This window comes from Vipera berus (assembly GCF_964194415.1).
Source record: "Vipera berus genome assembly, chromosome: 17".
Classification (NCBI taxonomy): domain Eukaryota; kingdom Metazoa; phylum Chordata; class Lepidosauria; order Squamata; family Viperidae; genus Vipera; species Vipera berus.
In genome coordinates this window covers 1,200,260-1,211,417 of record NC_138220.1, presented here as the reverse complement: position 1 = coordinate 1,211,417, position 11,158 = coordinate 1,200,260, and the positions used below count along the sequence as shown (strand labels likewise).

At 48.3% G+C, this 11,158-nt stretch overlaps 2 protein-coding genes across 2 annotated transcripts in view; both read left to right on the top strand.

Moving 5' to 3' along the window:
- The window catches only part of TNFRSF1B (TNF receptor superfamily member 1B), an 11,088-nt gene extending 10,826 nt beyond the window's left edge, over positions 1–262 (top strand). Inside the window, exon 10 of the mRNA XM_081341609.1 lies at positions 1–262. This exon is cut by the window's left edge and continues 1,342 nt beyond it. The gene's annotated coding sequence lies outside the window, so the exon portion shown is untranslated.
- Positions 263–1,287: 1,025 nt separating this feature from the next.
- VPS13D (vacuolar protein sorting 13 homolog D) overlaps positions 1,288–11,158 on the top strand; it is a 55,299-nt gene continuing 45,428 nt past the window's right edge. Inside the window, exons 1-16 of the mRNA XM_081341347.1 lie at positions 1,288–1,390; positions 2,519–2,693; positions 3,382–3,456; positions 3,702–3,892; positions 4,205–4,285; positions 4,965–5,081; positions 5,305–5,409; positions 5,517–5,687; positions 5,950–6,050; positions 7,128–7,296; positions 7,808–7,900; positions 8,673–8,883; positions 9,199–9,378; positions 9,496–9,626; positions 10,072–10,144; positions 10,605–10,769. Coding sequence (XP_081197473.1) covers positions 2,597–2,693; positions 3,382–3,456; positions 3,702–3,892; positions 4,205–4,285; positions 4,965–5,081; positions 5,305–5,409; positions 5,517–5,687; positions 5,950–6,050; positions 7,128–7,296; positions 7,808–7,900; positions 8,673–8,883; positions 9,199–9,378; positions 9,496–9,626; positions 10,072–10,144; positions 10,605–10,769 — 1,960 coding nt within the window. The 5' untranslated portion in view covers positions 1,288–1,390; positions 2,519–2,596. The remainder of the gene's footprint in view (positions 1,391–2,518; positions 2,694–3,381; positions 3,457–3,701; positions 3,893–4,204; positions 4,286–4,964; positions 5,082–5,304; positions 5,410–5,516; positions 5,688–5,949; positions 6,051–7,127; positions 7,297–7,807; positions 7,901–8,672; positions 8,884–9,198; positions 9,379–9,495; positions 9,627–10,071; positions 10,145–10,604; positions 10,770–11,158) is intronic.

Here is an 11,158-nt window from a genome sequence, read left to right as displayed (position 1 = left end):
CTGAACAACGGCAGCGATTCGCTTAAGCACAGGGGCGAGAAAGGTCGTAAAAGGGGGCAAAACTCATTGTCTTGACCACAGAAATCTGGGGCTCCACTGCACTCGTAAGCCGAGCACTTTCTGTAATTGAAATCGAGGCATTAATTGTCCACAATCCCAGAGGAATGATTTGCAATGATTCTTAAACACCAAAGAAAACACACTATATATATATATATATATATATATATATATATATATATATATATATATATATATATATATATATATATATAAATTCTACGTGGGAAAAAACCCGAATGACCAAAGATATATATATATATATATATATATATATATATATATATATATATATATATATATATATATATATATATATATATATATATATATATATATATATATATATATGTATGTATGTATATATGTATATATGTTTTCTGAGGTTTTCACGGGTGTTTGTATGTGGATCTTTGGTCATTCGGGTTTTTTCCCACGTAGAATTGAAGGTGTAAGAGCAACGTTTCGACGAAATCTCATCCGTCATCCTCAGGCTGGTGGCTTCAGCTTCGTTCTTCTGGGAGAAGTGTATATGTATATATGTATATATATGTATACAGGGCTTTTTTTCTCATAGAACGCTCAGAACGGAGTTCCAGCACCTTTTCTGGATGGAACCTTGTAGGGTAGGCAAGGCGGGTTGTATGACGTGTGTGAGTTCCGGCACCTTTTTCTTTTACAAAAAAAGCACTGGATGTATATGTATGTATATGTATATATCTTCCCCTCCTAGACACCCAGATTTCTGCAGCCAAATATTAGTCGAGTCTTAGTTTTCAGTTTCTAATGTTGCTTTGGCCTTCTTTTCTACTTTTGTACGATTTCTGAATAAAGTCCTGTTTTTCAAAAGATCCTGGCGTGTTTACATTCATGACAGCTTGTGCCACACGTGGAGTCCACCGCCTCTTCTCCAAGCCCCGCCCTCACGCCCTTCCGCCAATCAGGGCCGAGATGGGCCGATCCGCCGCTCGGCGCTCAGCCGGCCGGGCTGCGTGGCCGGGGCTGGACCCGACGCGGGGCGGGACTTCCGGCGGGGCCGCCGCCGCCGCTGCCGCGATCAGCGTCGCAGGTTCGGAGCGGGGCCTGGGCGGGGGTCGCCGGGCGGGGGGGAGGGGATCCCGTTGGGGGGGCGCCCGCCGGAAGGAGGCGGAGGGGGCTTTTACCTCAGCTCGCGCAAAGCCTGTCGGGAAAGGAAGGGGAGGGGAAGCGCGGAGGAGCGCCGCTCGCCCCCCCCAACACCAGCCCTGCGAGGTGGGCCAGGACCCCGCCATCCCTGCATTTATCTTATAAGAGTAACGTAAATAAAATCAGGTAGCTAAAATAAGAGAAGGTAAATGAAATAAAAGGATGTTTCTGCTGCTGCTGCTGCCCCTCCCAACATTTTTCCTTCCTGAGGGTCTTCCCCCCCCTTTTTTTGGTATATTCCCTCCTCCTGAGGACAGTCCTCGATTTATGACCACAGTTGAAGCCCCCCCCCAAACTTGCTGTTGCTAAGCAGGTTCGGTGACCTTTGCCCCGTTTGATGACCTTTTCTGGCCACAGTTGTTAAGGGAATCACGGCAGTTGTTAAGCGAATCCGGCTTCCCCCCATTGACTTTGCCGGTCGGGACGTCGCAAAAGGGGATGTCAGGACGTCTTGAATGCGAGTCGGCCGCCAAGCCTCTGGATGTTGACCACGAGGACGCTGCCGGCGGCTGTAAACGGGAGCCTTCCTGCTCTCCGTCATGTCCTTGGCACAGGTCGCTAAGTGAATCGGAAGTTCTTCCGCGAGTCCCCCAGTTGTGGAGTGAACCCGGCTTCCCCCATCGACGTGGCTTAAGGTCGCAAATGGGGATCGCCTAAGCTCGGGGAGGCTGTGACCGTCACAACTATGAGTCGGTGGCTGAGCCTCCCTGGGAGAAAAGTCACTTCCGCCGTGCGAAATCTTGGCGCGGTGCCTGGGATTTATAGCGCTTTTATTACCTTTGATCTGGGCGTGTGAGAGGCAGGTCTGGCCGCATTCTTTGTGTTTCTCCCCACCCAGGAAAAAAAGGCGTCTGAAAAAGTTTTGTTTGCGTTGTCCGAAGGGCTTGCCTTCGCTCTCCCTCCCCCTCCCTGCTATTTTGACTCACATAAAACTTGAAAAGTCAGAAATTAAAAACACCAGATTAAAAAAAAAAATGATAGGGTAAAACAAAACAATAAACGTTCTCCTCGTGGAAATTATCCTTTTTGGTAGAAATGACAACCGATAAATGACGACCGATTAAAAATTATCCACTCTACTGGGGATGGTAGGAGTAGAGTAAGAAACAGACCATTTCTCCCCCATTGAGCTTTCCTTAAAATTTTTTCTTTTTCCAAATGCGTAGAGCTGTGTGTGAGAAAGTGCACTTTGAATTGGCTTCCCCCTGGAGCTCTTTTCACAGACCGGGAAGTGACTGCAGTGGTTGACAAACCAATGTTTGTTTCCGTGCAGAGAGTGGGCCTGCTCTGAACCATGGAGGGAAGAAAGCGGGAATGACGGATTGAGTCTCCTGTTCTCCTATAAGTCGTCATGTTGGAAGGATTGATAGCGTGGGTCCTCAACACTTACCTGGGCAAATATGTCAGTAACCTGAACACAGACCAGCTCTCGGTAGCTCTCCTCAAAGGTAAGGCCTTGGGGTAGATTTTCGCCAAACCTTGCCGCCCGGCGATCGCCCAGCAGCTTTCGGCCCCTTGGGGGCTTTAATGGGTGCCAAAAAAGCACTGAATTAACCCCAGCAGGAAATGAAAACCATGAAAATAATTCTCCAGTGATGATAGGGATGCCGTTCCAGGTAGTCCTCGACTTACTACCTCATTTGAGCCCCCAAATTTCTGTTGTTAAGTGAGACACTTGTTAAGTCAGCTTTCCCCCGTTTTACGACCTTTTCTTGCCCTTGGGCGTTAATGCAAAGGTCGTAATTCCAGCAGCATCTGGAATGCCACCATTTCCATGTCCGATGTAAACCATGTCATTCATATTCCACTATCCTTATTTTCACGAGTCGTGTGTGAATATGAGAGAGTGCGCTTGCCAGTTGAGTGATCACCATTCAGGCTAAGCTGTGGCTTGTTGGCTCTTCATCCATCACACACCAGGTCAGCAGTCATTGTGGTAAAACCTCATTGTCTGGGCTTGTAGCTCCCCTGTTGAAAGTAAAACGTATCGTTTTGTGGCTTGTGACAAGAAGGGCAGCCAGCCCTGTCTCTTTCCCTTAGCTAGATAATTCTGGGATATTCAGGGCATCATCAGAAAGTGGTGGGATTTGGCTTTTATTTAAGTTTTGCTATCTTTTTTTTCCCCTTTCCCTTCAGGGGCCGTAGAGTTGGAGAACTTACCGCTGAAGAAGGATGCCTTGAAAGAAGTGTTGCCATTTGAAGTGAAAGCTGGTAGGTATTTAGGAAAGGGGGGTGGGGGAAGAGGTGGAGAGACCGGAGAGAAAGGGGGAGCTGGCTGGGGAATTCTGGGAGCTGAAGTCCACCAGTCTTAAAGGGCCCAAGGTTGGAGAGCCCTGTGCCAGCAGGCACATCGCTTTTTAAGACTCCTCCTGCTGGGATGGTGGTTTGCACGCCGACCTGGGCCTCCTTTTGACCCACGTGGATCGTGTCCCATTTCTCCCCCTCCCTGGCTGCAGGGTTTGTCGGCAAGATCACCTTGCAAATCCCCTTCTACCGTCCCCACATCGACCCCTGGGTGATCTCGGTGTCCAAATTGTACCTCATCGGCTCGCCAGAAAAGCAAGAGGAGTTTGTCGAGGCGAGAGAGAGGTTGCTGGATAAGGAGAGCAAGAAAGCGTTTCTCCTCGCTTTGGAAGAAAAATGGAAAGTGAGTCCCTTTTGCATGTAAACATCCCGAGTACAAAAATTAGCTTTTATGTTTTGAAATAATCGACCAAACGAGCTGAGATGGCTAGAAAATTTTTTACACCTTCCCCGCTTCTTAGCCCTTTTTCAAGTTGTGCCTGTATTTGGTGACACGAGCGGACGTGTTTTGTGGTGTGCGGTTTCATCACAAACTTTTCATCACAGAGGTGGAGAAAGCAGCAGACGGAGAGCTGATTTTAATCTAATTTCTTATTTTTTATTTTTTTATTTGTAAAATGTATCGGCCCTCCGCCTGTCCTGTTTTTTTTTTTAGAAAGAACGGGAACAGATCGGAGAATCTTACTGGTATTCGGTCACTGCCTCGGTGGTCACAAAGATTGTGGAGAACATCGAGGTAAGTTGGAACAGGTGGAGAATTCTATACAGGTAGTCCTCTGCTGGCGACCGTCGTAAATATGAGTCAGTTGCATCTGAATTTTGATCACCTGACCGTTGGGGATGCTACTGCGGTCGTAAGTGTGGAAAAAAGGTCTTACAGTCTCTTTTTTGGGGGGGCTGTTGTCACTTAGAACTGTCACTAGATGAAGCAGAACATCCAGATTTGGTTGCAGTTCTGTCCCATATAGCATCAGCCTTACAAAGTGACTTAGGACCCTTTTTCACACTTAACGACCGTTGCAGCATCCCCAGGGTCACCTGATGAAAATTTGACCCACTTGGCAACCGACTCACATTTACGACGGTCGCAGTGTCTTGGGGCCGTGTGATCGTGTTTTGATAAGCAAAGCCAGTGGGGAAGCCGGATTCGGTGAACGGCCAGCTTACTCGCTTAACTACCACAACGATTCACTTAGCAACCGTGGCGTGAAAGGGGGCAAAACGGGGCAAAACCCACTGAGAAAAATGTCTCATTTCATGGCAGAAATTCGGGCAATGTTGGTCGTAAACCGAGGACTAAGTGTAATAGCAAGCAAAACCACATTCTGTCCCTAGCTACATTTGTGAATGATACCTTTGCACTAACAGAGGTAAACTTAAGAGAGACCCCCACTTCTTTTTCCTCTACCCACCAGCTCAACATTCAAGACGTGCACCTGAGATTTGAGGATGGCGTCACCAACCCATCCCAACCTTTTGCCTTTGGCGTCTGCATCAAACACGTCTCCATGCAAAACGCCGCGGGTGAGCCGGTGAGTAAACACGGACCCCCGTATTAAGGCCACCAAACGGGGGCACCCTTCCCCACACAATTCCTTTCTCCAGGGGCTACACACACCGGCAATTGTCGAAAGACTTCCCTTGCCCACAGGAACACAGTCTCCAGCCCAGCCACTCTTCCGCTGCAAAGGCAGGAAGTGCGGGGAGAACAACGGCGCAATTGCCCGGCTGACCTGCAGTTTTTCTTACTTGAAGGTGGAGGAACTAATGAAGAAGAAACAGCTGGATATTTCCGACTTCAGCATCTACTGGGACAGCAACTGTACCCTGTGGGGAGACCTGCTCCATGGGGAGCTGCAGGTACCACGTGTTCAATTTACGCAACTGCCAGGCCCCTCTGTGCACGCTCATCAGCAAGATTTAAAAACAAACAAAAAACCCTAAATTAACGTAATTCTGATTTCCAGGAAGCCATGGATAACAGCATGGAGAGCCGGGATCATAAATACATTGTGGAGCCCGTGTGTACATCCGCCCTCCTCAAGAGAAATTGCTCCAAGGAACCCCTCCGCTCGCGGAATACGCCACGCCTGGAGTTTGACATCCAGCTGGAAACAATCCCTTTGAAGCTTTCCCAGGTGGAGAAAAAAATAAATAAATCAGAAATTGGTTTGCACTCTGCTAAAGGTAGTTGCCGCTTTGAGCGGTGATCTTCGTCGTAACCCGAGGACTCTTTGAAGAACGAATCTTATCATTACCCAAAACTGGTTCTGCCTTCTTAAACAGCAGGGTGGCATTTTAATGAAAAATATTGGGCTTTTCCTCCCGACGCCCAGCAGGGCGTTGTTTAAATGCGAGGATGCTTCTCTGTCAACTGATAACATTATTTTATCCACTCAGACGCAGTACCGACAAATTATGGACTTTCTGAAAGAACTGGAAAGAAAAGAGCGACAGGTCAAATTCAGAAAATGGAGACCGAAAGTCCCAGTGACGGGAAAGTATGAGTGATTTTTATTTGTTTATGAAATAGCCTGTAGGGTTAGCCACCTCCACAAGTTAGATTACAGTTTCTAACACAAGAGGAGAAGAGCCGGCATTAATCAAGAGTCTGGAGGGATTTTTCCAACAATTTTATTTGATTTTACAGCTCACAAACTCTATTAGGAAAAGTGCTGCCAACCTGCTGAATTTTTTTACTACTTTTTTTGTTCCTAAAGTGGTTGAGGAGGGATCAAGAGAAACGCCTATTTATACATAATTAGGTTTACTTTTGATACAGTATTGAGCGTGACAGTTTGACACACACTTTGGGGGCATAGTAGAGGCAAAGGACCGTGATTGGCATTGACAAACTAAAATAGGTTTTTTGGTTCGTGTAATCTCACTTTAAGGGACGCGGTGGCTCAGTGGGTTAGGACGCTGAGCTTGTCGATCAGAAGGTCGGCAGTTTGGCGGGTCGAATCCCGAGTGCCGCGTAGCAGAGTGAGCGCCTGTTACACGTCCCAGCTTCTGCCAACCTAGCAGTTCGAAAGCACATAAAAAATGCAAGTAGAAAAATAGGGACCACTACGGTGGGAAGGTAACAGCGTTCCGTGCGCCTTTGGCGTCTAGTCATGCCGGCCACATGACCACGGAGACGTCCTCGGACAAGCGCTGGCTCTTCGGCTTTGAAACGGAGATGAGCACCGGCCCCTAGAGTCGGAAACGACTAGCACGCGTGTGCAGGGGAACCTTTACCTTTACCTTTTAATCTCACTTTAACCAGCATTCCCCCTACCCTAAAAGAAACCCACCCTCACCCAGCTGTCAGTTTTAATTTTTATTAATTTAGCAATTCTCAAGCTCTTCTTCACCACCCATCCCCTTTGAACGCCCTTTGTGGCCACATTCCACGGCCACGGACCCCCAAGACTTAAGATTTAAATCATAACATTTCTTCAAGCCTTCACGCCCCCCCCCGTGACGTCGCGAGACCACCACCCCCACGGGTCCACACACCACAAGTGGAGAACCACCGGTTTAGAGGAGTTAGGGGGCCTTAGCCTGACCACAATTGCTTGTTTGGCTCGTTCCAGCTGCCAAGAATGGTGGCGCTTCGCCCTGAACACCCACCTGGCCGAGATCAGAGAGCAGAAGGAGCGTTCCTCCTGGGAGTTTGTGTTGTGTCGTGCTCACGATGCCGTCTTGTACACGGATTTGTACTACAAGAAGCTGAAGGATTTGCCACTTTTGGAGGAAGAGCAGGTATTGAGAGCCTGTAGCATCTTGAGACGGTTAATCCGTCAAGGCAGCATGCGTGGCTTTCATTCGGAAGGGCCCTCTCTGGTTACAACTTAAACCGTTCGTTGGAGGTTAACAAGGGTACTGGAAAAGGTGACTTAACGGTTGTTTTTGACACAACCGTTGCAGCGACCCCCGGAGTCACGTGATCAAATGATTAGCAACTTGATTCATAGTTAACGACAGTCACAGTGTCCCGGGGTCACATGATCTCCCCTTTTGCCACCACCTGACCAGCCATGTCAAAGTTGGGGGCGGAAGCCGGATTGACTTAACACCCGTGTCGTTAATTTAACATCCGCAGTGATTTGCCTAAAAATGTGGCGAGAAACGTCGTAAAAAAGGGGGCAAAAAGTTACTTAACTCATTTCTCACTTAGCAACACAAAAGCCCTGGCCAGAGTGGCCGTCGTTAAGACGAGGACTGCCTGCATTCTCTTAGCAGTCTCTTACGGTTTTCTGCTTTCTACCTGCAGGAGGAAATGGAGCGTATCGAAGACGAGCAGACGTTTGAGGAGCTGAAAATCCTACGGGAAGTAGTTTACAACCGGTTCCAGGAACTGGCTGAGGTGAGAGACGAGTTGAAGGAGTTACTAGAGGTTGGGCACTAGCAAGAGAGGCACGGTGGCCTAGGATAATAAAAAACAAAGACAGACAGGCTGAAAAATAGTTTTTTTTATCCCAGAGCTGTAACCATACTGTAGTGCAACATTGAAGTGCAATATTAGGGGCAGCGCAAGGGTGTGAATAGAGTGTGAAGGATGTTCTTATTTGTGGTTTTGACATGTGCTGTGGACAGCACTTAATTTCGTTGTGAGTTACACAGGGGCAATAAAGATATTCTATTCTGATTCCGGAGGAGGCCCTAGCAGAAGTTAAGCCAGACATGTCAAACACAAGGCCCGGGGGCCAGATCCGGCCCGTGAAGTGCTTTCATGCGGCCCGCGAAGCCATCCTGGGAACAGTGAGGGAACGGCCCTGGCCCAGAGACCCTCCTTCTGCCAGAGACCCCCAGATCTGTCCCACTCCTGCCCAGGCCCCCGTAGGCACCCTTGATGCCAACGATGTAGAGCTGGCCACGCCCACCCAGTAGGCCATATGCACTCTAGCCACGCCCACCCAGTAGGCCACACCCACCCAGGCCACACCCACCCGACCCCTTGAGGGCAACCGCAATGCTGATGCGGCCCTCCATGAAATTGAGTTTGACATCCCTGAGTTAAGCCAAATATAGGTGTATTTGAGTTGGAATAGGTTTGTCGCGAGTCCGTGTTAATTGCTCATTCTTATTTTTTAAATTAAAAAAAAAATTGGCTCAGAGTGCACTTCTTCCCCCTACAGACCACGAAGAAGCCCGATTCTCTGGATTCCGCCTCGGAGGCTGACCTGGCAGGCGGCCCCAAGAGCAGCAGTGGGATGCTGCGGTACCTCCAGTCCTGGTTCCCCGGATGGGGAGGTTGGCACAGCCAGTCCCAAGAAGCGCTGGAAACCAAGACCATCGAAGAGCTCCTTTCGGACAGCGCGGAAGAGTGGCGGCAGGAGGAGATGGCCGGTGCGTTGAGAGTTACGAGGTTGTGTTCCCCTGGATACAGACAGTTGTCCCTTGTGGGGTGCTTGGTGCTCTCTGGAACTTGGGCTTTCCTTGCAGGCCTTTTCTCGCCGACATTTCACGGCCCAGCTGAGTAGCATCATCGGTGCTCTGTGAGCAAATCCCTCTCCCTCCTAGCACGGATGAGGTGCCCTAGTTGGGTCATGAAACGTCTCGAGGAAAACCGCCCAGCTCAGGGAACACCAAGGACCAAGCCAAATGTTCTCTTCTATTCATAATTAGCTTCATCAACCTTGGTACTTTCTTCCCCCAAAGCAGGAGCTGATGATTTTTTTGACTCAGCTACCGATGTCTCCAGTATAAACACCTTCACCAAGAGGGACCACGTGCTGGTCAAGCTCAACCTTTGGCTACAAGGTGGCTCCATCACGCTCTTGCACACAGTGAAGAACAGCCGACAGACCAGCGAGAGGGCCTTCGTGCAGCTGCAGTTTTCAGGTGCTTGGTCCCATTTTGCTCTTGTGAAATGGATGCTGGTCTTCCTCCCTTGACGGGCTACGTCCTTGGTTGTACTGAGGGCATCCTAACCCTGGTTGGGTTGGTCTGTCTTTTCAGGCGTGACCATCCTAGCAGAGACGCTCCCTCGCAGGAATTCCTCCCTTCTGAAAGTTCAGCTTGGAAGCCTCTTTGTCCGGGATTTAGCCACCGAAGGGACCATATTTCCAGTCCTTGTCTTCCCTAATCCGGTACGTTGAACTCAATGCCACGCAGGCAGCTTTTTCACTGTTCCAAAACTTAAAACGTCAAAGAAAAACCTTTGAAAAGGGATAAGGAACCTCATCCGTTTTCTGCTCACGTGCACAAGGGAAGTCCCTTTTACAGGAAGTCCTCAGGTTATGACCACAATTTCCTCCCCCACCCCCGGCCTCTGCAAACCCACTCCCTTGTTACGAAACGTCCACAAGAAAACTGCCAAGCCCAGAGACCACCAGGGACCCCCACAGTCCTCCTCCTCCTCCCACCAAACCCCACTCCCTTCTGGCCCTGATGATGTTCCCTAATTGGGTCATGAAACGTCTGCAAGAAAACAGCCAGACTCAGAGAGCACCAGGGACCCCGCAGTTCAACCCTGAGCTACAAATATTCTCCTTTATTGATGCTTATATTCTTTCTCTTTTTCTCTCTCCCTAGCTTAAAGAAGTCGGCTGTGCCTCTTCCGTCAGCCTCCAGACCTCGTCTTCTGACACTAGCAACCAAAGCAGTGGTAATATTTTCATTTTGGCAGCAGTTTGCCACCTGCCGTTCAAAATAATCCAGTCATTTGTCAGACGCGAACAGGTTGCATTTAAGTCTTACCACACAAAAACATACGTAGTTGGCAGCTTCTTGTGTAATTTTCAACCTCTTTGAATCGTATCAGTCCCATCGGCTTCGCCCGTGGGATCCCAGAAAAAGCAAGCAAAGCAAAAACCCCAAATTCCAGCAGTCGGTTTGGCTGTGCGGGTTGGTTTTTAATTTTTGAGAATCACCTAAACTCTTCAGCAATCGCCAGACCCTCGAAAAGCAGTTTAAAATTGGACGTCGTCTGCCCGATGATGCTGGAGACCGTACAATCCTGTTGCCCTGTTTCTTCAAGCCAATTATGTGTTTACTATTATTATTTTTTAGAGAGAGAGAGAATCTGAGTTTTGCTGATGGTTACCCTTTTGCTCCTCTCTCTGCAGAAGATCCTGTTCCAGTTTTTGAAATGCTGTATGAGAAGAATCCAGCTCGCAGCAATTTTGAGAGGCGGTTGGAAGTCAGCACCCAGCCCCTGAATATTATTTACAACCCCCAGGCCATTAAGAAAGTAGCTGACTTTTTCTACAAGGGCAGAATCTTGTCCTCAGGTGAACTTCTTAGTCTGTTTTTTTCTCCATCTCTCTCTTTTTCCCCCTTAAATTTCAGGTTATTTACCTTATTGGTTTCACCCAGAGAACTGTTGTTTTTTTTTAAGTGAAATGGTTTGTTTTATTGTTAAGCCATAGATTACAGGGCATAAAGAAACCTTTGTCAAATACAGGGTGGGCTTAGTCTATCTCTGGCTGCTAATCACAACGCCCAGATTCATTTTTTTCAGGCTAAGCCGTGAACTTTATCCTTTAAACCTCCACGCTTTCGTGCTTTTAAGTTTGGACATGGTGGCGTGTTGTGCAAAATCAGTCGTTGTGATTCAGAAGGCACACTTTGCAGTCTGTATGAATAAACCTGGTTTAAATGTGGCTTAGTATGATTCTAA